Raw genomic sequence first — 25,991 nt, forward strand, 5'->3', positions numbered from 1 at the left:
TTTGTGTCATGCCTCTTTAATAATACTTATTGCCCTTTGGCACTTGGCATTCTGTCTCATTCCCAACCTGTTACTGCCATGTTCATTGGTTATAGTTTTGCTGATATTAGTTAAGTTTTCTCTCAAATGGGCAACTTTTTTTCGGTTTTTTCAGGTTTTATGACTAGTCAACTTGTAATCTAATCAAAATTTTAAAAAAATTTCAGTTAATTTTTTTAAAACTATATCATTTTAATCCATTAAACCCATAACCCGTATTTTTGTACCAGTTTCACTACAAGATTTAACAGTTTTACCGACGGAATTTTTCTGTCGGTGTAAGACACATATTCCATCGGTAATTATATTACCGACGGAATCAAAGACGGAAATGATCCGTCGGTGAATCGTTCGTCGGTAATGTTTTGTCTGTCGGTAAATCCGTTGGTAATAGAATTACCGATGGATTTACTGACGGAACAGACGCGTCGGTAATAATTTTTTTATTACCAACGGAATTACCGAGGGATTTACCGACGGAATTACCGACGGACGTACCGACGGAATTACCGACAGAAATTCCGTCGGTAATTATTGAAAAACATTTTAAAAAAATTCATTTTATAAAATTATAAAATAATTAAATTAACATAAATTAACACTGTATAATATATACTCAAAATGCTTGGAAAAAAGAATAAGAAAATCAATTCAAACAAATTTGCAACAAATAAATAAAATAAAAAAATAAATTCAACTAAAAAAATTCATATGAAAAAAATGAAGTTGCAATTGCTAAAAATTTAAAAGTCCTATAAATAAATCTACTAAAAATTGATCTCATATGAAAAAAAAATCTCACAACAACATTTATACAATTATTAAGAACAAAAACAATTAAAAATAAAATAAAGAACAAATATAGTGAAAAAAATCATGAAAAAAGAAGAAAAAAGAAAAATCTTACCTTAATGTAGTTGCAAGTGAAGCTAAGGAGAGAAAAAAAATTTCATTAAGCATATTAATTAAAAAAAAAACTAAGAGGATAAAAGAAGAAAGAAGAAGAAGACATACCCAAGCATGGAGGAAAAGAGAAGGAGATGAGGAGATAAAACAAGAGAAAGAAATAGATAAGAAATAATGTTTTTTACATAAAGTGAAGAAGAAGAAGAAGAAGACATACCTTAATGATGTTTTTTACATATAGTGAAGAAGAAGAAGAAGAAGAAGAAGTAGAAGAACAAGAAGAAGAAGAATAATAATAAGAAACGAGTCTGTCTCTTGTGAAATAAGGGCATTCAGGCTTTTTATTGGGACGCTTTACCGACGGATTTACCGACGGATAATTAAATATTAATATTTTTTAATTATTCCATCAGTAATTCCATCGGTAATATTTAATTTAAATTTTCAATTTCGTAAAATTTTTTCAGAAACCACAAAAAAATTACCGGCGATTTTTCAATCCGTCGGTGATTCCGTTTGTAATATTTAAATGAAAATTTTAAATTAATTGAATTTTTTCAGAAAACCGCCAAATAACACCGACGACTTTTCAATCCGTCGGTGATTTACTCTCTGGAAAATACCGACGGAATATTCCGTCGGTGATTCCCTTTGTAATTAACATGATGAACAGTGTTCACAATTTACCAACAAATTTACCGACGGAATTTATTCCGTCGGTAATTTTGTTGGTAAAAATGACACGTCATCATTTTTTTTGCTTTGTTTTAATTTTTTTTCCCACGGTAATTCCCTCGGTATATACCGAGGGAATATTTCCGTCGGTAAAATCCCTCGAAAATTTATCGACGGAAATATTCCCTCGGTATTTTCATTTGTATTTATGAATTTTCTAGTAGTGTTTAACCTTCATCTTAGATTTAATAACTATGGATGAAAGGGTGCTACATGTATGATATGGAAATTGGAAGTACTGAAAGGTAGTTCCACTCAAATTAACTCTCTATTAGAGCATCTTTTGAGGTAATTGGATTGTTGAATTTACTTTGTAGGTAATTAAACCATGTCATAAGCCTCATGATGTGGATTGTTGAATTTACTTTGAATTTACTTTGTAGGTAATTAAACCATGTCATAAGCCTCATGATGTGGATTGTTGAATTTACTTTGTAATTCCTCATGCATACAAATTGAAATCTTTTCCATTGACTCATTCGTGAAATTCATTAGATTGGGTCATAAAAGGCACCCACCACGTACGTGTTAAATTGAAGGGACAAGAACCGGGGACTGTTTCGTACTTGACGTCAACGGCTATCAAGTCGCATTAAGAGGGTGTTTGACAGTGTAATTGCGAGTGCTTTTTAAATAATTTTTCATGTCAAAATACATGCCAATGATATTTTTTTATTTTTTAAAAATTATTTTTGATATCAACATATCAAAACGATTCAAAATATACAAATTATATTAAATTTTAATAAAAAAAAAAATTAAATTTTTTAGGAACGCAGCCGCAGCCGCGTTCCCGAACGTTCCCAATAATATACACCATACACCAGACAGCCATTAGGGAGACCTACTGAAGTGAGGCTAGCTGTTGAGGTAGATCAAAGAACAAGGAGGAGAGGAGAGGAGAGGAGAGGAGATTCAAAATGGATAAAGGGTCATCAACAAAGGAGGAGATACAGGGAGATGTTCTTCAAATCTCTCATAGCCCTTCCATTTTTGTTGCAGGTTTCAATGCTCTTCTCAGGTGTTTGGGACTGGGTACTGTTGATCACCAAAGGATAACCCAAGAAAGCTCATCAACTTCAAGTTCAAAGCAAGAAGATGATGAAAAAGCCTCTGAAGAAAGCCCACAATATCCTCCTCCAACAAGAACTTCAGACCCACAAGCTGATCCTCCCACAGATACCTCTGTAATCTCTCTCCCTCACTCTCTCTCTCTCTCTCTCTCACACACACACACACACACACACACATGTACAACTCTATGTCTTTCTAAGACTCATAAAATGCAAATATATTGCTGCTAATTCAAGCCAAGGTGAGTAAACAGGTACACAACCCATGCATCGAGCAAATCTAGCTATGTTTTTGCCCTAGCTTATGAATTCAACCTGTAAAACATGACTTTTTTTTTTTTGTTATAGAGAAGAGGTTCCAACTGTTCAAAACCTCTCGTGAAATGGAGGAATACCAGTACAGTACAGTCTCACTGGCCTATGTAATGCGACTTTATCACATATCAGTGTGATATTAAACGTTTTTTCTTAACCCTTTCGGACTACACAAACGGAGGAATTCTCAAGTCCCCAATATCGATCCTGATATCTCATAATGAAAACCCCCAGCCCCAGTAACGGGAAAGCGTGACACTATACTGAAATCACTTAAACTAAACATTCATGATGGTGATAATCTTCCATTTCTAGATACGGACTCATGATTATTAGTTCGACGAAAGTATTATATACTGATCAATGTCTTGTTTGATTTGTTATGTGCTTATAGGAAGATCCTTCTACAGATGCAGCAGTAAGTGCTCTTGCGAGGCGGACTCCACCAGTAAGCAGAGGGGGAGGGGGGCAGACTAATACCACCACATCCTAATTCAACATCTCAAGCTCAGAAATCTGACGGCCACACCAAAATGCCAAATTAGCTTTGCTAAAAGTCCATTAATAAAACATCTTCACTGTAGATGACAGGACTAGTCGTATTTATTGTGCGCACTTAGGATTGTGTCTTTCTCTCTCACTAGGGTGGCGAGGATTTGTGGTTGCCATATGGAAAGGTCTGTAAATCTTAAATCTAATACCATTTTCACTGTACGAGTATCATATATGCTAAGGTTCTTATTTAGGGGTTTTAATTTTAGGTTAGCAAAGGGTTACAGTGGAAGGCTTGAGATAATGGACTTGTTTCTATTTTGGGCAGAGTTTTTAAACCCAACCCAACTTTATATTTTTCAAATGACCAAAAAAAAATTAGGTTTTACTTGGTTTTTAATCTAGGTTTTTAAATAGATGATACCAAGTTATTTTTTTTTATTTTTTTTGTGAAATAAACTAGATCGATTAGGTCCTGATTAAATCTATTGAGTTTACCCAAGTTTTAAAAAGATAATTTTGGGTAAAAAAAAGTGATATATTTTTAATTAGAAAATGTTTAAGAATACGGTAGTGATTGTTTTTTAAAATATTTTTTTTTAATATTTATATTTTTTAATTTCTTTGTCTTACAATTTGATCCTTCAAAATTGCTTTAATTTGTGATTGGTCTTAGTAATTGTTTTTCTTCCATTTATGCGAGGATCTCAAGGCATCAAGAAAATATTATGTCCCTCAATTAAATCTCAGTTTTGTGAAACAAATGTCAATTTTATTGATTTACAATAATTAGAGCTTCATGGACTGAAATTGAAACTTAAAGAAATGTCCATTTTTTTCCCTCTAAAATTAGGGACAAATTTGGACCATTAAAAGGCAAGTTCATGTACCTTTTTGTTTTTTTTTGAGTTCCTTAACTTTTTATTTTCAATTTGATCCTATTGCACTAGCTTCATTTAAGATTTGACTTGGTAGTTTGTTTTGGTTGTCTTGATATAGAGATCATGCAATATCGAGGAAAATTTTCAATGGTCAGTCGATGCTCAATTTTGCAAAATAAAATAGAAGTTGACTATTTTTTATTATAAAAAAACTAAGGGTTAAGAGATGAAGATTGAAACTAAAACAAGCATGGAGATTGAGGTAATGTGCAGGGAAAATAGGGTGGCATGTACAACATACATGCCAACAGGTGGAAGGGTTTTATGGTCTTCAGGAGGCATATAAGGATCACCATGCTGGCCAAACGTGACTTATACAATGGCATTGAAAGTGTCGTGCTATGCTTTTCCCAATGATGTGGTGTGTGTTAGTGTTAGCACAATGGTTGAGCTCTCATGATCTTTTTTTCTTGTTCATCCTTTTCTTTTTCTCTCCTCTCATTAGGAATCACACTGACCTTTAAAATTTGAAAGATGTCATCTCATTTGTTCAATGTATTAAATGTGGTTCTTATTTTTTTTATTACTATTTATTTTATCCTGAATATGTTTTTTTTATTGACTTTATTTTTCAATTTCGTCCCTTAGAATTTGATTTGATTTAATTCTTATATCAAATTTGGTCTTTATTTTTTTAATTGCTATTTGTTTTTTTATCCTTTTTTTAATTGACTTTTTTTCAATTTCACGCGTTAGCATTTTGTTTCATTTTATTTTTATGTCAAATTTGGTTCACATACTTTTAATTGCTATTTTTTATACTTTAGAATTGATTTTTTTTTTCAATTTCATCCTTCAACATGGAATATTAACCTGGATTGACATCACTCTTTTTTTTCATCGATTTTCTTTTTCGATTTCATCCTTCAACATTGGTTTTCTTGAAGATTGAGCTTCATTATTTTTTTTTGTTTTTCTTTCTATGAGGTTATCCTAATATCATGACTTAGGTCACGTGTCCAGTGGGTTTGCCTGTGTTAGTTCTGATTTTTTTTTCATGTAGTTATTTTAACATTGAATATTTTCTCTGCTCCACCCATCAACAATTTTTTTTTTTAAGAATTGAGCTTCATAGTTTTTATCATTTTATCTTCTATTAGGTTATCTAGTTCATATGATTTTTCTTGAGAGGTTTGGCGACTTTACCCTTACCCAAGTTTGCTGGTGTTTTATTATTTTGGAGTTGTTTTTATTAACCGATTTTTTCTGCTTTCATCCTTCTACATTTGAATTGTTAGGAATTGAACATTGTTATTTTATTTATTTATTTTCTATGATGTTAGCTCGACCTCACAACCTGAGTTGTGACTCGTGAGTTTGCCATGATAACTCGGCTTGATTGTAGACGTTTTTTTTTGCCATTTTTCTTCAATTTCATCATTTAACATTTGATTGTCTTGAAATTGAGCTTCATAATTTTTTTTTCTTTTGACAAGTCAACATAATCACCTTTTCTTTTTAAATTTGGTCCATTTATTATCGTTTTCTTTCATCATATAATTAAATCTAAGCATCTTATTTGATCCAATAGGATCTATAATTCAAGTCATCAGTTTTTTTTTAAAAAAACATGCTAATAGTGCTCAAATATTGTTTTCTTTTCAATTAAAAAAAATACTAGCCTGATCATGGTAAAGTGCTGGCCATCTATCGAGTACATACGAAGCAACATTCATCTCCTTTGACTACCACAACTAATCTTTCGCAATTTAAAATTTGTAGCACTGCCTAAAGAAGTTTAGTTCAGATTGTTAGTAAAAAAATAATTGAGCCTGAGCTAGGTTTCAATTTTGAGTTGTGCATGTCATTGGATATTTTATAACGTGATCACATGTGCTCCATTGAATGGTATCTTAGCTTCATCCATGATAAAGTTGCTCTGAGGTATTTACATTCGTGCGTGGTTGCAAAAGACAAAGTTCATAAATATTGTTAAAATTAAGTGCTCTTCTCTGAAAATTAAAGAAATAGATCCTACGCAGGAAGAAATAGCGTTGTCTTGGAAAATCACATGACAAATTTCCATAGTGGACAATATGTCATTTAATCATGCATAAGAAGAACAAATTCGAGTGAGACTTTAATGCTTGGTGGCTGGATTTTATGAGGATTGAACACTATATGAATAACTTGGTTCTCAAATTTCAGCTCCGCCGCGGTGATGTTGGAGAACGCAGCCGCAAACGGCGGAGGAAAGAGGTACGTGAGTTGGAGATTGTTTACTTTGGTACTCTCATATCTGCTGTTTTACTGTCTGCCTCATTTTTTTAACGTAAATATTCAGGCTCAAAATTTTGTTTCCTTTTTGTTCAAAATATTCAAGTGGCCCCAAAATATCTTAGTGGGCTAACTTATGAAACCAGTTACTATAGTTTCAACATGAATTTGAATCCATGACTACGTAAAAGTATGCGGATAAAATCTAGATTACAACTTTAGCATATATTATCTTTAATAATATATTTTTAAAAAAATTAATATAAATTTTAATTAGGTTGAATGAGTAGTAGAAAAATATATTGAAAAGATCTTTTTATTTTCTATCTTTTTAAAAAATATGTGTTTGATAAAAATTATTATAAAATAATGTTTTATGTTAAATGAAAAATAAATTATTTTAACTTTTATAAAACTAAGTTTAAAAATCCAACCATGTGTGAGATTCAATGCAAAAATTAAAAATTATTTAATTAACTAAATGTAATTATAAACATAATAAAATACAGGAGCTACTACAATATCAAACATGCAAAACTTCTATTTATGCTTTTAAGTGTTTTTGGTTTGAAAAAATGTTAAATTAATAAGTTTTTTTAGTATTTTTTGATGTGTTAATGTTAAAATAAAAAAATATAAAAAAATTATTTTAATATATATTTTTAAATAAAATTATTTTAAAAAATATTGAATCACGATCCTAATCACCCCGGTATCACTCCGTTCTTATCAACGAGCTGCAATTGCTATTGTTATATTTTCCATGAACAAAGTATGCGAATAATATTAATTTATTTTTATTTTATTGAATATCAATGAAATTATTGAACTTTTAGGAAATCATGAGAGTGATATTGAAAACTTAAAACTAAGAGGGGTGAAAGTGAAACATTTTAAAAACTCTAAGGTCAAAGATATAGTTATTCCTGTCTCTTCATACACAAAGTCACAAACCCGTCTCTATTACTCTCAGTTTCTTTCTCTGCCTCTCTCTCTCTACAAGCCCTAATTAAGCATTCAACAAATTGTTGAGAGGTAAATAATCTAACCCTTCTCTTCTTTTGTTGTAATTTATTGATTAATTTCAAAATGTGGGTCCAAATAACTTTAGAGATCTTCAATTTCTGCTTATTTTAACAACATGCAGACCTTAATTTCCTCTTTCTTGTTGCAGGAAGAGAGAATCAAGCATGCAGTGAATTGGGTTTTTTTTTTTGGTTTTTAGGTCACTGGCTTATTGATGTTTGTTGGTATTTTGTGAGCTGTCTTTGTTTGTGTTAAATGGTAATGGAAGGAGGTGGATCAGGTAATAATTCAACACCTATAATTGATAAGACAAGAGTTTTGGATGTGGAACCACTGCGTACTTTAGTACCGGTGTTTCCTTCTAGTTCCAAAGCACCACCTTTTGGGCCCTACTCATCTGGGTTTGCACCATTTTATCCTTTTAGTGCACCACAGGGTTCACAAGCAACACCTGACCTTAACCAACAGACACACACCACTCCTGCAGCTCCCCTTCGCTCGTTTAGAGCTACAGAGTCCAACGGGGATGCTTTTGATGGAGAATATGAGTCCTATGATGGTAGCACGGGCTCAGCTAAGCGGAGACCCAAGTCTTCTTCGCAGAAAAGAGCGAGGAAGATTCAAGATTTGGATTTTACCTTGTCTGTTGATGAGAATAATTTTGTTGTAGGAGTTAGTTTGTCTGAAAGGGATGATGGTAACAGGGAAGTAGTTCATAGTATACAAATGAGGTTCGATGCACTTAGGAGAAGGCTTAGTCAATTAGAAGATGCTAAGGAATCGCCTGCTGGGATTATTAGGCGGGCGGATCTGAAAGCAGGGAATATTTTGATGACTAAACAGGTGCGAACAAATATGAGGAAGAGAATTGGAACAGTTCCTGGAGTTGAGATTGGCGATATTTTCTTTTTCCGAATGGAAATGTGCTTACTGGGATTGCATGCTCCATCCATGGAAATTTTGCAATATTTACTGATGGAATTATGGAGTAACCTAGCAGAAGCAGCAGCAGAAGCAGAAGCCTCTTCATTTTTCCGCAAGGGAGCTTTATCATTGCCTACTGAAACTTTGCGTGTCGCCAGAATTTGTAATGACTTACTCAGTATTGTTAAAAATCTATCTATTATCCAGAATTGCTCTTAGCAAATGTTTGGTATTTGTTTAAAAAATCTCTAACTTCTATTAGAATTATTAAACTCAGCATAGGCTAGTAGAACAACTTAATAAGTCGTTAATTTGTTATTTGATTTGGATCGAGTTTTAAATTAAATTAGATAAAAATTAATTTTGTTAAATTACATTGTTAACCCAGTTAAAACTTAATTTATTTAATTTTTCAAAATAATAGCTTTTTATTTTTCATTTAAAAATCTTAAAATTAAATTATTTTGAATAGACTCAATAACCCGAGCTTTAAACCCGGAACAAGTTTGCTACCTTTGACTTCGACCAAGTTTTTTTTCTGATAAAGAATATTTTCAGCTAGTTTGAGTTTCGATCGAGACTCGGTAAGTCTCCTCTCCCAACAATCTTAAAAGCGTCCCTCTGTGTTGGCTTACTTCACTTTGTACCTAAAATTCAAACTCAGAATTTGGAAAAGAAAATTACCCTTTTTTAAAAATAAAATTTCGTATGATATAAACTCTAATAGTTTTTTTTTTTTTTTTGTTTTTTGCCCCCCAAATAACTATAATATTAACTTGTAAAGCAAAAGGAAATGAGAATAAAACATGCTCATTGCTGAAATTCTCTACTTTCCATTCCCGGCCTTCAAAAGGATTTCAAGAGCGTTATTGCCATCTTTATGGAAAGGAAATAGTTAATTACCAGGAAGCAATTCTAAATTTGTGGATGGAAAGAATAACTAGTGGACTGGCAAAAGCTTTGCAAGATAGAAGCAATAACAATAGACTCGTCATCTTGTGTGGTACCTACGTCCTCCATACCAAGTTGATCACCCTTCTCCATCTCAGGCGGTGGCAGTGGAGGTGGAGGCGCCTCTTGTGAAGGAGAGGGATGCGCGAAGAAAGGGTAGTAAAAGTTGGTACGAGCTCTTTCAATGCCACTAAAAGAGATGGAGGATAGATCATATGCTACAGCAGCTTCCTCAGCAGTGTCAAACGTGCCTAGCCAATGCCTCTCTTTAGTATATGGATTGCGAATCTCGGCAGCATATCTCCCCCATGGTCTTCTCCTTACTCCAAGGTATCTACTTGATTGCCTAGAGCTTCTTTTGGGGTTTCTGTAAAGCAATGGAGGGAAGTTTTCCATTCTTCTTGATGTTAATTATTACAGGTTGAGCTGGCTATGGGAGGAGGGAAAAGAGGGGAGTGGATTTATATGCAAATTCAGTTGCATAATCAAGGTGGCCTTTGCTGGTTAAATTATCCACTCTTGATCCCTCACTAGATTGGTAGAGCCATAATAAATTAGAAGTCATTTTCATGTTAATTTATCAATATTTTCATAGTAGTCAAGAGGGGCAGGTAATATGCATAGCTCATCAAAGAGTAAAGTAATGGATATGTTCATGATATCTTGTTTCTCTAATGGCTGTTTGTAGGGTTTTGCCTCCTTAAATTCCTCGCTAATGACACGACTAGTGTGAACAAAACGCACAAATCAATGGAATCCACGAGGCATTTGCTACCTGTTGGCATATTCTAGCTAGCGATCTCTATCTCACTTTTTTTAAGAAATCCAAAATGTTTTTTTATAAACAATCTATGAATCAAGCTGCATGTGTGCAAAGTAATGGCAAAACGTCCATCACATCAATGGTGATTAACTGGAACTTCCAACAACAAGCATAGGGAAAGCTGAAATTGTTTCTCCAGTTTTCTTTACCTACCCTGGTGGAGTTGTTGATACCTCCTCACCCCTACTTGATTATGGCAAAATACAAAGTGGTTGAGTTTGTAGCTTGCAGTTCATGAAATCGGAAACAAAAAAGTTTTTATTTTGATTAAATTTTCTAGGGATCAATGTTTATATATATATATATATATATATATATATATATATATATATATATATATATATATATTAACAAAATCTTATAGGGATAGGGCGTGCAAGCTTCGTTGCAGCTATATACATAATTTATTACTATAGTTAAATTACTATTTTTCCATTTGATGGAAATAATGAGAGGCTTTGTATAAGGGTAATTTAGTCTTTTTTAGAGGTCCATTGGATATTAAAAAATTATTCAAGGGGTATGTTAATCTTTTAAAAAAATTTTGCACAGTAAAAATATGTTTCTACCCCTGAAATCAACACAATCTAGAGTTGTTGAGCAAGAGTTATTTTGTCTTTTTAAAAACTTAAAAAATATCGAAATACTTATTTATCTCTTAGGTAAGAAAAAAATTAGAACAATTGACCAAAAACTTTTTTGTTTTTTCACTTATTATTTGCAACAAAAATATATTTTTACCTTCAGAAAAGACAAAATTCAAGGCATAAGTATGGGGCATTTGTGTCCTTTCACGATGTTTTTTTTTTTGTAATTCTGAGTTCATGGAGGGCATTCTAGTATTTTCCATTTGGAGAAATATATTTTTATTTGAAAAAGATGCTGAAGCGTGATGAAGACGCGCCAACGCGTGAGTGTCGTTCATGCCCTTTGGATGGTGCATGCGACACCATACGATGACCAAACCTGCCCTTCCATTGTGTTCTTAGAAGCTCCATCGTGTTCTTTTTTTTATGAGGCAACAAATGGCAGTGGATGATAGGCGGTTTGTCGCTGACGATTGTTTTTTTCCTTTTCTTCTTTTTTCTCTTTTTTAGAAAAAAATGCACGTATGTCATCTTTTCTTTAGGTTTTTCAATTTCAATCCCTATGTATTTTATTGTTTTTTTTTTTTTGTCTTTGGTTCTTTTATAAAAGTTTTTTTATGTTTTCAATTTAGTCCTTAAATTACAATTTGTCATATATTATTTTTTTCAATTTGATCCATATTCTTTTGATTTTTGATTTTTTCCTTGGCTCTTTTGTTAAAGTTTTGTTGGTTCTTAATTTTATCATTTAATCAAAGTTTATGTTGTTTTATTGTTTTCAATTTAGCCCTCGTTCTTTTGATTTCTTTTTTTCTTTTGTTAAAGTTTTTTTTTTCTTTTCAATTTAACCCTCCAATTTAATTTTTTTATGCCATTTAATTTATTTTTTATTTCAATTTTCACTCATTCTTTTAATAACAATTTTTTATATGATTGACTTTTCTTTTAATTTTTATCCTTTGGTATTTGATTTGTCTGGGAATGAGCTTCGTAGTTTTTTTATTTGTCATACTTTCGATCTATATTTGTCATGCTTTCGATCTAATGACAAGTAAACGAGTTTGAAAATTTATACAGTTCAAGATTCTTTTTTCTTATTTTCTTTTATAATTTTATCATTCTACATTATTTTTTTAAAATTAATTTTTTAATTATCTTTAATTTATTCTCTATCAGTTTATCCCGATCTCATGATCTAGATAATTAGTTTTGCAAGTCTTTTTCAAATAAAATTTTTTCTTAAAATTTTTTGTTTATATTTAATTTTTGAAGACTTTTTTTATTTAATTTTATAGATGAGCTTTATTTTATATAAAAAAATATTTTTTCTTTTCTTTTATTCAAATGTGATTCTATTTTAGCAAACACAAACAAATATATATCTTATTTTGTGAGATCAAATATCTTAACCTATATTTATCTTTTAATTTTTTCAGTTTTTTTTATTTATTATTAACAATTTTTTTTTTATTTACATAAATAATAATTGATTTATTTAATTAGATGTTTTTATAAACCTTATCAAAATAGTCTACGTACCCAACTAAACATGGCGTAGATCAAGTAGTATACATAGAGGAGACGTATATACACGGTCAAAATTTGTCATCATCAATAAAAATGAAGACACCAGGTCATTACAATGGACGATTACAAATGATTGACTTTACAGCAACTTCCTTCTTCTTTTCTGGGTCCATGACGGCACTTGATCTAAGTGAGCTTTCGCCAGAGAGATCCTTTGGAAGCTGTCAAACACTTCACCTTCGGAAAAAGAAAACCAGCCTTTGCGGGGTTTCCATCAACAAGTGAATTCTCATATATCTCTTTGCACTCTTGCATAACCTGTGAAAGGAATGACATGAGAATAGATTTCAGAAATCTTCCCGAGTCCTAACATGCTATATGGTGCAACTGTAGATATCCCCATGCTCTTGTTTAAACCCTGTGAAGCCATCCCCCTGTTGCTGATAAAAAGAAGAACAGGCAACACATGCAGTTCCGACGAGAAATATATGGTTTGGGTTGGATCGTTGATTCATCACTTTAGAAGCATTTGAGGTTTGCAAGTGTCTTTTATACATCAGATTTATGTAATAGGTTTGCATGTACCTCTTTTGCATCCTTCCGTGGTATGCCTTCTCGCAGTCCAACAAGCTTTTCAACAACTTCAGGCTGCAAATCGCAAGCACAATACACAAATCAGATACCAGGTTCATCAGAGGCACAAGCCTTGGACAATCTTGACACGTACAAATATAGAGTGCACTTTTTCTCATGGAATATATAACTTGAATTGAAAGAAATCACTAAGGTCTAACCCATTAATTTGCCCTAGCCTATCATACAATTGACAACTGGTGATCTACTCGTGCACAATGGATCCAGTATAAGAGGAGTAATTATCAGACCAGTATCGTCACTCAAAAGAAGAAATATTAAGTGACACTTACTGGGCAGTCGGGTTGATGTTCGAGAATATTTGTATAGATGAGTGTGAAGGAATCCAAACTCTCTGCTGAAGCAAGTTCTCTCAAATCACTCAGTATCCGGACTCTACTTTCTACTTTCTGAAGCAAAGGTCAGTTGATCAAATATTAATAAAGAACAAAAAGATGATACAAGAACTGTTTATCTCAACAGAATTACTTGCGAATATACTAAACCTAGAATAATTTAAACAAGTTTCTACATAACCTCTTTCATCTAGCCACTTACAGACACTGTGATATACTCCCTGAAGAAGTCCATAATAACCTCTTCATCTAGCCTCATCCGTTCTATTGTCTCTTCCTTTATGTAGTTTCTCTGCAATAATCACAACAAATTATAGATTAAGTAAATTTAAAATTGAAATAGACACGGGGAGAATACATGCAGGCGTATCTTCCAAGAAAATAGAAGGTTCAACTTTATGTTTGAAATAAAACCTGAGTCAGAAGGTGATCAACGTAAACCACCATTGTTTCCTCAAGACAAGCTTCAACAAACCTCCTAAATGATCTTTCTTCAATATACCTGAGGTACCAAAAAGAAAACAAATAAGAACAACTTTTCTTGTTTAACCTACAGATACAAGAACAATAACGATGCATGTGGGTGCAAGAAAATATGTAGTTTCCAGTAGATAAACTAATTTACACACCAATTGATGTCTTAGATGTTGAGATAACAACTTCCAGACTAAGAGGAAAGCCTAATTTCAATAACCTAATCACATGGGTATAGCTAATGTGTTAGTGCAAAGTCCTTCAAAATTTTCCCAGAATCTCTCTAAACAAATAAGAAATGGTAGCGGGCTGAAACCCTGTGATATTCCTCTAACCCTTCCCCTAACAATAGCAGGCTGAAACCCAAGCTTCTGATCCCAGGCTGCATGCAAAATTCAATTTGCCATGTAATTAAGTGGCCTTGGCTATAGAAGTTGGGACTTCCCTTAGAAAAATCATGAGTCTTTCCCCCAGAAATGTGTAGTAAAAAGAAAATGTTTACCTGAGAAGCCCCTACAACAAACAAATGAAGCTTATAATGTACCTTTAGCTGCAATACAGCATGAACTAAAATGACTTGTATGTGGGATCTATGAAGTTAATTTGCTATAATGTACCTAAGCATCACTTGTACCTATAGTGCAATGCATCCCACAAGATGTAACCCAAAAGGCAGAACTCAGAAGAAGAAACACTGACAAAAGAGCAAACTTACATCTTTACATCTGTAAAATAATCACCAAATGTAGCAACTAGGTACTCCGTGACCTGTCCTTCAGACCACTCTGAAACATAAGGTAAATGCTTAGAGGTAATATTTGATAGATCAAATGCATTAAGAAAATTAATTGAATCAACATCTTTCAACATATCTGAAAAATATTCTATGAAAATCAACATAAGCTCTTTCAGTAGTTAAACTTAAACCATTTCACTAACATTTCAAGATAGGCACATTTTATTTTTCACAAGAAGTAGATTCTTTCAGTAGAGATATTTTCTCTATTTGCAGTGTACTCCCAGGGTAGCATCATGCCCTAATGAAATAGATTCTTTCATTAGGGCAGCATCAATAATTTAACATTAAAATTGTATGTCTGCATAAATTGTTTAATTATAGGCATCCAAACATATAGAATATGGCAGTCTTAATTAAAGTAAGAAACATGAGGCAACTAAAATGTTAAAATTAAACTCTATATTTCCTTCTAAAATACGTAGTCGTGAAAAGCTATTATGCAGGCCCACATCACAGTGGTTAGATATTGTGATTGCATTGGCCTGTTAATATGCACTTGAATTTTGTCAGCTTGGTACAAATTATTTAACACAGATAGCATAAATGACATGTTAAGAGTTAACCAAGATAACATGATAGAGCATGGTAAAGCTGAACATTACTTTACCTTTATGATAAAGCTTGACAATTAACTCCTGCACACCAGGATCTTCAAAGATAACCCTAACAGTTTGATGTACAGCTTCCTGCCATCAGCAGATAGACTAAACATTTATTTAATGATATCATATTTGTGCAGGAATGCCAATAAAAATGCTAATGTATGCTAAGCAAGGCCACTAGCTATAGCAATAAAAACATCAGGATTGTGGAAGAAAATAGCATTTGCAGTGAACAAACTCCATGCTAGACGATGCTGTTGGAACTTAGCAGCCATCATAACAAAAAGTATGAACACATGTGCATACACAATTCAGGTTTCCTATAATTGATCGTTATCCTATCTGCAACAGTGTAGATGTTACCAAAGGACGTACAATCCATTAAAAGAATAAAATGACTCTCCCCATTATTACCGTTGTACATTCTTCATCAATGCACAGAAGTTCTAAACTTTCCATCACTACTGTTTACAAATCCAAATCAACAAGCACACAAAAGATCACTCATCACCCAAAAGACTTTTATCTATAAAAAAAATATAACAAACAATAACTAATTAATCGATGAAGGATTTCTGCTTCAAGCTGAACACTTGAAACAAGCAAAGCCAAAGTTCAGAAAAGTAAAGGATGTATAGATTAGGTAGGTCTGTACTTGATTTCATCAAACCATCACATATAATGGAGATATAGCTTGGATTCCATATGAAATAAGATATCATACATGGTCAATAAGAAGTTTGAAGGATACTGGAATATAACAAAAGAGGCAGAGAGAAAGGCAGAACCACTGTCGTTATTTGTTTATACCTTTGCAACCTCTAGGAAACCTTTGCAAGTATCTTCAAAGTTAACCTGTGAAAGTGACAAGGATAATGGATTTCATAAGGGAAAAAAAAAAAAGCGCTACATATTGTATTTCAACTATGCAATTAGCATAGTGGTTCTGAAGCATATCATAAAGTAATGCAAATGAAAATCTTGGCAAAGATTTGAGACATTTAACTTATGATATATATTTAATTACCTATTAAAGTGGGATCACAATAATGCAAAAACCAATTTCTTTAAGCAGCATTAAATATAACGCTGTGATTAGTAGGTGTTTATTTGCTGCAGTCTACACATTGGTGCACACAAACACACTCATACTGACCAGAGTGAAAAGGGAAACAGGAAAAATGAAACAAAAAAAACCACCCAAATATAAGAAAACTCGTAGAAGCTGTCCTGAGGTGGAAGTAAAAATAGGCAAGCCGTTACAAAGAACAGTTACATCTTTATCAGGGTACCTTTCACAACCACTGTTGCCTTTTCTTTTCTGGAAATTGGCATGCCTAGCCAGGTTCATGAAGTAACAGGTAAATCACTTAGGTTAGAATGACTTTCTCTCAGACCTTCAGCCATGACTCACAGAATAGGTAATATGAATATGAAAAGATTGCACGCAACAAACTAATCAATTAAAAGCTCAGGCAAGGAAAAAGGCAGGAAGGAAAGCTTCCCTCCTTTGATTAGAGTGGAAGGAACAAGAAGAATATGGGATGCTGCTTCCTCCTAGACCTGTCAATTTCACTCACTATAAAATGGACAGGTTTAGAGGAACAGAGAATCTTTTAATCTTTTCTATATTTTCCCTTTCTGAAGAAATAATTTTTTATGCAATACGCGTTCCTTTTGTCAGAAAAAAAATACATTTAGTCCTTCCTTTCATTACCCCAGCAACAGAAGAGAAGGTAGTCCTTCCCTCCAACCTCTCCTTTATTCCCATTAAGTTTTTGACTTCTTTCCAATTTTCCCAACCTCAGACAAACAAGTTGTTTCCATCAGCACTGTGATCATTTTAACTATAAGAAAAACTGATGAATTGAAACAGAAGCAAATAAAAGTAATCATATAAGTAACCTGCTCAGCATAGTTTTGTGGTAGGGCTTCCATGGTGCTGTTACTCAACTCCATAGCAAGGTCATAGCAGCGCAGATTGTTATTTATCTGTTTGTTATTTTCATAGAAAAAACAAGTAGCTAACAAAATAGAATTTAACACCCAAACATGAAAAATTACTTGCATAAAACACATATACAAAAGTACACAAACCATTGCGCATAAAGGTTCCAGACCAATTTCTGAAGCAGGTTCCTCAAGCCTCTTCCTTTCAGCAGCTTGAAAATCTATCATCACCTATAAAACACAAGTGAAAGAAATTTTAATCATTAGAAACAGAAAACAACACCAAGCACGTGGTCAGAAACTAAAGACAGAAGACAGACTTAAGCACTACTAGCATGAAGCATAAATAACACACTCAACTAGATGCTACTGCACAAAATTACAATAAAAAGTCATCCTTATGATGCCAGGAGTCATCCAATTATCAAGGCAAAGAAGAAAGGGTCAGGTAAAACAAGCTAAAAAGTGATTAAAGTGAACATGATTGTTCCATGTATTACCATATTCTTCAAAATACAGTCAAACTCTCTTCCAATTTTTACACTTAAATTAAACAAAAATGTTGCTTATTTCAGCAGAATTTATCTACACTTGCCTGAATTATAGCCAACGAGATCCTGTATAGCATGACATCTGTGCTATTATCCCTAACAATCTGAACTTGCTCCCCAAGGATCCTAAACAGATCAACAGCAGCTGGAGTATATAGCTTTCCATCATCTGTTTTCTTTGGTGGCTGTACCTTATCAGCTTCTAGGATATTCAAGTACCATTTCTACAAAGCGTGAGCAAAACCAACAGCTATGAGAAATAGAAAAGGTGAAAGCCGAATAATAAACATATTCCATACATAATAGCATTGCAGAGCTATGGGATATCATATAATTACCCTTGTTGTAGCTTGCATTCTCTCAACATATGAATTCATGAGGGGATCCATGGCTCCACTCTCAGAACAAACTTGAGCAAGTGACTCATCAACACCGAGTCCAACCAAATTATCTTGATATTCAACTACCCAACCAGTTACCTAGTTGTAAGCAATCAAAATTACACACCACTCAATCTACATGAAAGAAATCATCAAATGTTACCCTAATGTGAAAACAAATCAGACCCGGGGAAAAGAAAGTCTTTTTTCCCATAGAAGAACATAGTATTATATTAAGGAAGTTATGAAGCACTGCACAGCGGGAGAATGGTCATCCTCCAATATCGTGCTCTTATAAGTACGAAATGAGTTGTTTCAAACACATTATCAACCAGGTGAATACCTTTAAAATCTCTATATTTGATAACTCATTTGCCCTGTCGCTCAACAATCTGAGCATCTGAGTAAACCTCTCTGTATAAAGGTTTACCATGAGTTGGAATATTTCATATCTGCAAAACATCAAAGATCAACTTAATATACCAAAGAAAACCCTTAGACCAACCTATTTCAAGAAGATGATGCTCTGCTCCAGAGAAGGTTTCTAGGCAAAAAATAGTAGTATGCATTAATGCAATAAAAAACTCTTCAGAGTCCAAGGCAAAGCAGTTTCTTAGACGTGCTAATGTCAATCAAGAAAATTTACACATTACCAGATAATGAAGTGTGTGATCTAAGTCATCATACTCTCCAATAAAGACATAACTTCCAAATTAGGCCATCCAATCAAAACTTAAGCTGACTCGAAGGACCAGATTACAACCAAAAGGAATCTTACAAGCAACCTTTTTCACATATATTTGTTACTAATAGATAGCAAATGAATGTGTCATTTAGGGAGACTATTGAAGCATAATACACTGAGAGAAAATAGCACCAAGCTTGAAATCTCCATTCAGGGTCCCCCTAGTTCCTTTTGTTGCAAGCGTCAATAGCACGCAACAAATGTTCAATTATACAACTTATCTCAACCAATATGTTACAAGTTCTAGTGATATGAGTGATTATTAGCATGGGCAACAAGCAAGATTAGAGATTGTCAAGCCAGAAGAGAAGGTTTAGCAGAAGTGCATTAGCAGAGATGGCAACTGTCATTGTAACTAACTTTGCAGCAGAACCAATGGATTACATGTGGCTAAAGTTAGTTAATTAGTCAGTCAGTCAGTAATCAGTTAGTTAGCAGTTGGTTGCAAGTTAGTTAGAAGTTCAATCCTTGTACAGAAGAAGTTTGTACAGAAGCTTGAGGCAGGCAATAAGAAAATTACAGTTTGATGTAGAATTGCATTTTCTCTCTAATTCTTCTCATTCTCTCTTCTTTCTACTCTTCTTAAAGTTTATTTGTTTTGTTAAGGGAAACCTTAAAACAACATTGTTTGCCGATCTTGATTTCGCCGATCTTGATTTCTCCACCTACATCCTCTAATACCTCGGACAATGGTCAAAGGATTGAAACCCCAACACAATTTTGAGGATCATTTGCTTTGGTACCAATTTGACGTAGTGTGGGAAGAGTGAAGCAGTAGAAAACAGAAATTACAGCAGAATAATGGCTAAAACTAGGATAGAATTGAAGTTAGAACAAGATAATAGAATTTAGGGTTCACAAGAAACCTCTAGAATCTGAATATATTGATAAAATAACAAAGAACTACTTTTCTGAATAACCTAGCAGTCTATCTATAATAGTTTAAGCACCGTATCCTTGTAGGAAAAAAAGGATTCCTAGTCTTAATCCTCAAGTAGAACTACTTAGGAAATACTGTATAAAGTCACATGGTAATCACATGACCCTAGATTAATTAACCAACCCTAATATCACAAATATAATAAAATAAATCCTGAACAAAAGCCCTGTATAACTTACCGTGGGGGAAAACATGGGGCCACATAGTCATATATATCACCAAGCTCTTCACCGATCTAAAAGTCAAAAAAAGAAAACGAAAACGCAACATAAGGAAAATCATTGATCGATTATGAATGTTTCAGCATTGACAGCTTCCTGATAGATTATAAACTAAAATTCGTTTACAAGCAAAGCAATGCTAAAAACAGCCACATAAGCACATTAAAACAAGTAAACAATATGGCAAACATGAAATCCTAAAAGGCAAGAAACTATGTTTGATTTCTCTTTCAAATAAAATAAACAATTTATCAACTCCCAGCATAATGGTGGAAACATGCACAACCAGAAGAACAAAGGCAATCACATGCACATGCTCGCCCACACAGACAAACTGCTGCGATGGGAACCAATCCTTTCCCCAGTTCAGATTTTTTCAAATTTCATATAAGAGCTTTTTGATATCTCCAAAACCATCTCATGACTATTTAGTCATGACCTTCATGTACCAAATGAAAATCATGGAACTTAGATAAAAAGTTACAGTGTATAAAAATATCAAATCTCAAAGACCAGGGAAAAGTAAATAGTGTACGTACTGTTCGTGCTTCTTCTAAGGCAGCTTTGAGGTCTTCAAATACAAGCTGATGAACAAATACCATTATCAATAATATAAAACACCAGAAGCAAATATTTATATCGAGTAGAAGATTAATCAAAAGATGCACACCTCTGTCAGTAGCTTGTTAAACCGTCCTTCAACTGCCTTTCTTATACTCTCGTAACATTTATCCTTAAACCCTTTACCCTGAATCTTCAACTTCTGTTGCATGGGGTTTTTGGAAGAAACTGCTGTGGTGGTAGATTTTCTGTGATCCACAAGTAAACTTTCTGTTAGTGATTTCCCTTTGTGGATTAAAGGTGCAATGAAGCATGAAATGGCAATAGACAAAATAGATACAAAATCACTGATGAAAAACGTAATTCAGAGTTCAAGCGAAATAAAGACACAAATAGGTAAGACTCTAGTTACTTGGCAGATCTGCGAGGATTTGCAACTGTTGCCATTGCACCACCTCCCTCAGCCTCAGCTGCCTCCTCAGCAACTTGTTCATCAAGAATTTCTTGCATTTCCACAACCCTAGAGAGGGGAAAAGGGATAGAGTAGCGTTTCAGGTCTATAGTGAATTAAGACAAAAGTGCATGTCATAAATTTTCAACATGCTGGATATGATCTTTTGCTTTTTATATTTTTACCATCATTTGTTGAATCAAATGCCAAATCAAACCATAACTGAAGTACTAACAGTATGATGTCTCTCTTTATCATGCTAGTCGCATTAGAGCAGACAAAAAGGACTCTTTTATCATAGCAAGGATTCTGTTACAAACAGAATGCTATCTCTAATTACCTAGATCTCCTATCATCATCTCACAAGAGACAAACCTCATAATCATTGGAACCTTCAACAAGTAACTATTATTATGACACTAATAGATGAGTACTACTTTAACAACATGAAAGCAAGAACATTTTGAGGATATGCAGCAGCCTAAGTACAAAAGAGAGAAGCCTGGAAGGCTTGTCAGAAACGTACCTTAAAGCACGAACCAGCGTTTGTGGGCTGCCAAAGTAGAAAGCAAAAGCATAGTTATTAGAGTTGAGCATGGAAAAAAGAATCACAAGGTCGATAAAGAATATATATACTGTGTTACTATTGCACAGAGTAGTAGAACTAATGATTGAAAATTATAATTGGAGCATTTTATTGTACAAAAAATCTAAATACATTCACAAGAAAAATTGTTGGGCTTCATATTTCCAGGATACCATGAAGCTCGGGAAATGAGAAAAAAGAATATCAGCCCCAGTTACTCAGTTCCCTCTTATGCACATGTCTGTCTAATCAACAAACATTTTGACATTTCCAGGATACCATGAAGCTCGGGAATCGAGTAAAGAATTTCAGCCCTGAGTAAAAGAATTTCAGCCCCAGTTACTCAGTTCTCTCTTATGCATATGTCTGTCTACTCAACAAACATTTTGACATTTGTTAAGGAGCAGGCAAAATGACATTTGCTTCTCGTACCAATAGAATCAACTACATAACGCTAGCTTTTGTAATTTTAGCCCTTTGAGGTTGCCTTTTGAGACTGAATGCCTATAAATAGACAATGTGGTAATATCAGGAGAATGGGTTCCATTTGCCATAGATAACATTTTCAGTTTTGGTTCTTTGGAGACTTTTGGTGGCAAATTCCCTCCCCCAAGACCAGATCCCATATCGAACTTAGACCTCTACTCTACTAAAGGGGAGTGGCTTTAGTTAACATGTTTCAACCCGATGAGCATAAGGCTTCCATCAAGGAATGAGGCATTTTCTTAGAAAATGACATAACTTACTTCAAAACAACCTCAATGCTCCTAGTTGATTGTTGGGGTGGTGTTTCTTTCTCTTGGGAGAAAAGGTTGTTAAGGGTTGCTTTTGCAAAATAATAATCAGAAGGCACACTAATCACTAACACCTCCCATAAAACATTTACACAACACTGTTTTGATTGATTTCTCACATTAAGCATACAATTTATGCAGGTAGAATGACAGAGAGAACATCGGTAAGAGCCTTGTCACAATGTGGCCCCAAGAATTAGGAAAAAGTATTCATATGCACATTATCACACACTTTGATAGAAAATAAAGAGTATACCTTTCTTTAGAAAGCTTAAAGAAGTTGGAAACGTGTCCCCATAAAGTCTTTTCAAAGGTTTCCCATGTCTGATCTACATCTTCAAAATATTCTCTGGCCATTGCACATAAAACATAAGAAAGTCATTGAACCTCAAGCTACAAAAATCATGCACAAACATAGAGAGAAGAAATATGTCAACTATAAAGGTTCTGCCTTCATCTTTACCGTCATCCATCTCTTTCATTTTCATCTTAAACATTTCTGGGCCATTTGTGCTGCTAGGACATCGAGCTTTTGCAGTATAATGCAATTCAACTCAAACTATTTGTCTTTAAAAGTAACAAAAAAGAAATTCCAAGACATGGAGATGCACCACAAGTGCATCAAAATTACCACCAGGCAAGACAACTTCTTGGTTGAGGCAAAGCCAAAGTGCCAAATATTAGCATTTTTGTTCAAGGAAAAGTTGTTGGGAAAAAGTTATTTTAGGGAAATGGTAATGAGGTTGTCATCAAATTCTGGTCTCCTTGGTACAATTCAAAGGCTGGCATCACAAGGGGTTAAACGATATTTCTTTGACACTCTAAATATTATGTATAACTACATGTAATTTATATCAGCACCATGCAACCGCGTTGATCAAATGTAAAGGAAATCATAGTCGAGCCAGCACTTAAATCGCTATTTATTTTCCCTTTAATATTAGTAATTTGTTGTGCTACATCAAAATTAACTTGAAAGGGAAGATCCATACCTTAATCTGCCAACCTCCTCTTTGTGAGATCCAGCAGCTGCTAATGCAAATCTTCGCTTCCCATCAAGTGCAGTTAACCTCTATGAGAAATTAACAACAAAAAGTCATCAACCAAGATACAACTAGACACACATGAGAAATATTCAACTTAGAACTTGACAAGATAAAGAATTCAGCTTTACCTCATAAGTATTAACAATTTCTCTATCATCACTCAATGAATCTCGTGCCTCTGCTGCTTCAACAGATATTGACATCATACCTTCGACATCCTACATTGAATCAAGAGGTAAAGAAAAAGGTAATCACAGAGCAAAATAATAAACTCAGAATATTCATAATAGCTAAAGCTTGGGCATCAGAACATACAGCATACAGCTTATAAGAGAATGACTATCAAATCAACTAAAGATAACACTCTCATTTGCCGCACTAATTACAAGCAACCAAGATTGTCAATTCCGTTCCGGATGGTGTTCTGTTTTTTCAATTGGAATAGTATGTTTCGGTTTCAGAGCGTTTCGAGGTGTCGTTTCGGGGTTGTACTATGTATATATTTCAAAATATTAATTCAACAAACATAATTTCAATTGAAATTCAAATCCAAAGATAAACTAACTTGAAATTATGCAATTCAAATTTCAAACACAAGTAAAAAAATGGGAGGTGAACCGATATAACCCGATCGACTCGATGAGTCCAAAGACAACCTGAAAGACTAGTAAAAATATATTTTGACTCAAAAAAACTCAAGATGACATATTTTTTTAAAAGATATTGAGATAACAACATATTGGATCGACCCGGGTTAACATGGGCTAGCCTTTCAAATCCATGACCCGAGTTATGAGACCATAACAACCCCAAATAAGCAAATCAAAACATATTATGAAGCTCAATTCTCAATAAACCTATTGTTGAATTATAAAATTGAAAAAAATTCAATCTAAAAAAAAAGGACACACAAAAATAACTTTTCGAAACAAAGTTACGAATTTGAACAAAATTACAAAAATGACATCATCAATCTCGCAAGGCCTTTCTAAATTCCGATTACCCTAAACTTTTAATCTAAGAAATAACAATATGTCAAAAGACATGTAAAATTTCAGTTTGATTCAACGGTCGGATTGAGAGATATTATTGATACTGTAAAACCAGACTATTTTTTTTTAAAAAAAAAAGCAAAAAAAAACATTATTTGGCTGAAACAGAACGGCTGGAACGGAACCGGAGCATTCCAGCCGGAATTTGGGCAGAATTTACGTAACGGGCCGAGATTCTGAGCACGATGAAATCTATTCCGGTTTGTTCCATTTTTTAAACTGGAACGAGATATGCCGGCCATGCTGGACGGAACAGAACATAATTGACAATCTTGCAAGCAACAACTACAAGAAACCTAAAGGAGAAAAGGTGGCACCGACCTTCAGCGTAGTATTAAGATTATTCCTTGCATTGCTAAGTAGCTTTATCTGATCATGATTCTCGATCAAAGTTTGACATTCTTGACATAACCTAACACACAAATAAATCAATTATTAAATCAAACCAAAAAAATAATGCAAAAGCATCTGTCCTTTAAAAAAGAAAACAAAACAAGAATCAGCAAAATGAGGACATACTTTTCAATAGAAATGAAGTTCTCTCGTAGCTGACTGATCGTCTTCTGAGACAAGGCCAACGATTCCAATCCAGATTGTGCTTGTTCCACCTTCATTTTTACATTATTTAAAATAATTAATACATTAAAATAGAAACAATATAAAATCAACAAGCAATAATTAATTAAATGTGTAATTCTATGACAAGATTACCTGCTCTGCTACCATTGTACTAAGTTGCGCATCATTAGCCTAACAAAACGGAAAAAAAAATAGTAATATCAATTTAACTGAAATACGATTCATAAAAAAATTGAAAAAGAAAGGATGAATTTGATCGAAATGCAGTTACTTGTTGGCGAGCGATGTAATCGGCTTTGATAGAAGCAATAGATTGAAGAAGCTCTGGAAGCGGTAACAGTTTCGCCACCTCACGCACGGCGGTTTCTTTCGCTTCGATGCCGAGATCCTCCGCCATCATTTTCGATTTCTAGTACAGAATTACACGCAAATTAACTGAAAACAAACAGAAACTGAGTGCGTGTGTGAATGTAAGAGAGAGAGAGAGAGAGAGAGAGAGAGAGAGAGAGAGAGAGAGGAAATTTGGCTTAGGAATTGAATTCTGTTATGACTTTGAAGTTTGAACGGAAATGGAGGAAGATGGAGAAGAGACTGAAGAAAATGTAGATTTTCTCTGAGAGAAGAGAGCGACACGTATTTCGACATTTGATAAGAACGACTCGTCGCTACACTCCGAGCCCCCTTTTTTTCTTTTCTCTCTGAAAGATGATCTGTA

The 25,991-nt window shown here is 33.8% G+C and overlaps 4 protein-coding genes across 5 annotated transcripts; 2 read left to right on the forward strand and 2 right to left on the reverse strand.

Annotated features, from left to right (window-relative positions):
* The first annotated feature begins 2,497 nt into the window (after positions 1–2,497).
* LOC7467448 (allergen Asp f 7 homolog) lies at positions 2,498–3,823 on the forward strand. The gene is made up of 2 exons (XM_006371414.3): positions 2,498–2,867; positions 3,463–3,823. Exons 1-2 carry the CDS (start codon positions 2,601–2,603, stop codon positions 3,559–3,561), a joined length of 366 nt encoding a protein of 121 aa, XP_006371476.1. The 5' UTR covers positions 2,498–2,600; the 3' UTR covers positions 3,562–3,823.
* Positions 3,824–7,657: 3,834 nt separating this feature from the next.
* On the forward strand, positions 7,658–8,944 carry LOC7493852 (histone-lysine N-methyltransferase, H3 lysine-9 specific SUVH1). Its single transcript, XM_002325535.3, has 2 exons — positions 7,658–7,753; positions 7,893–8,944. Exon 2 carries the CDS (start codon positions 8,000–8,002, stop codon positions 8,885–8,887), a length of 888 nt encoding a protein of 295 aa, XP_002325571.1. The 5' UTR covers positions 7,658–7,753; positions 7,893–7,999; the 3' UTR covers positions 8,888–8,944.
* A 537-nt stretch (positions 8,945–9,481) lies between these two features.
* LOC7494588 (ethylene-responsive transcription factor LEP) lies at positions 9,482–10,110 on the reverse strand. The gene has a single exon (XM_024591110.2). The coding sequence runs from the start codon at positions 10,013–10,015 to the stop codon at positions 9,584–9,586; it is 432 nt and encodes a 143-aa protein (XP_024446878.1). The 5' UTR covers positions 10,016–10,110; the 3' UTR covers positions 9,482–9,583.
* Positions 10,111–12,519: 2,409 nt separating this feature from the next.
* On the reverse strand, positions 12,520–25,898 carry LOC7467449 (exocyst complex component SEC6). Of its 2 annotated transcripts, XM_024591650.2 has the most exons (25): positions 25,548–25,897; positions 25,409–25,447; positions 25,217–25,305; positions 25,019–25,109; positions 23,774–23,863; positions 23,592–23,671; positions 22,856–22,948; positions 21,746–21,772; positions 21,181–21,288; positions 20,878–21,016; positions 20,747–20,791; positions 20,166–20,221; positions 18,645–18,753; positions 18,260–18,400; positions 17,966–18,145; positions 17,518–17,601; positions 17,326–17,412; positions 16,231–16,275; positions 15,426–15,504; positions 14,735–14,804; positions 13,960–14,047; positions 13,748–13,837; positions 13,483–13,599; positions 13,142–13,204; positions 12,520–12,874 (listed from the first exon to the last, which is right to left on the reverse strand). In XM_024591650.2, the coding sequence occupies exons 1-25, from the start codon at positions 25,674–25,676 to the stop codon at positions 12,743–12,745; spliced, it is 2,271 nt and encodes a 756-aa protein (XP_024447418.1). In that variant the 5' UTR covers positions 25,677–25,897; the 3' UTR covers positions 12,520–12,742. The 2 variants fall into 2 exon arrangements, with proteins under 2 accessions (XP_024447418.1, XP_024447415.2); XM_024591647.2 differs by having other exon boundaries at positions 17,326–17,601; positions 25,548–25,898.
* Between the last annotated feature and the right edge of the window lie 93 nt (positions 25,899–25,991).

Source organism: Populus trichocarpa, chromosome 19 (genome assembly GCF_000002775.5).
Source record: "Populus trichocarpa isolate Nisqually-1 chromosome 19, P.trichocarpa_v4.1, whole genome shotgun sequence".
In the NCBI taxonomy this organism is placed as follows: Eukaryota; Viridiplantae; Streptophyta; class Magnoliopsida; order Malpighiales; family Salicaceae; genus Populus; species Populus trichocarpa.

What these genes read in the sequence shown, in the direction of transcription:
- LOC7493852 (XM_002325535.3), top strand. Translation starts at nt 8,000, where the DNA reads ATGGTAATGGAAGGAGGTGGATCAGGTAATAATTCAACACCTATAATT.
- LOC7467449 (XM_024591647.2), bottom strand. Translation starts at nt 25,676, where the DNA reads ATGATGGCGGAGGATCTCGGCATCGAAGCGAAAGAAACCGCCGTGCGT. An exon ending in TTAACAAGCTACTGACAGAG is followed by an intron (nt 20,792 to 20,877) that starts GTGTGCATCTTT and finishes TTTGTTCATCAG; the next exon opens with CTTGTATTTGAAGACCTCAA. An exon ending in GGGAGTATATCACAGTGTCT is followed by an intron (nt 13,600 to 13,747) that starts GTAAGTGGCTAG and finishes CCTTTGCTTCAG; the next exon opens with AAAGTAGAAAGTAGAGTCCG.
- LOC7494588 (XM_024591110.2), bottom strand. Translation starts at nt 10,015, where the DNA reads ATGGAAAACTTCCCTCCATTGCTTTACAGAAACCCCAAAAGAAGCTCT.
- LOC7467448 (XM_006371414.3), top strand. Translation starts at nt 2,601, where the DNA reads ATGGATAAAGGGTCATCAACAAAGGAGGAGATACAGGGAGATGTTCTT. An exon ending in ATCCTCCCACAGATACCTCT is followed by an intron (nt 2,868 to 3,462) that starts GTAATCTCTCTC and finishes ATGTGCTTATAG; the next exon opens with GAAGATCCTTCTACAGATGC.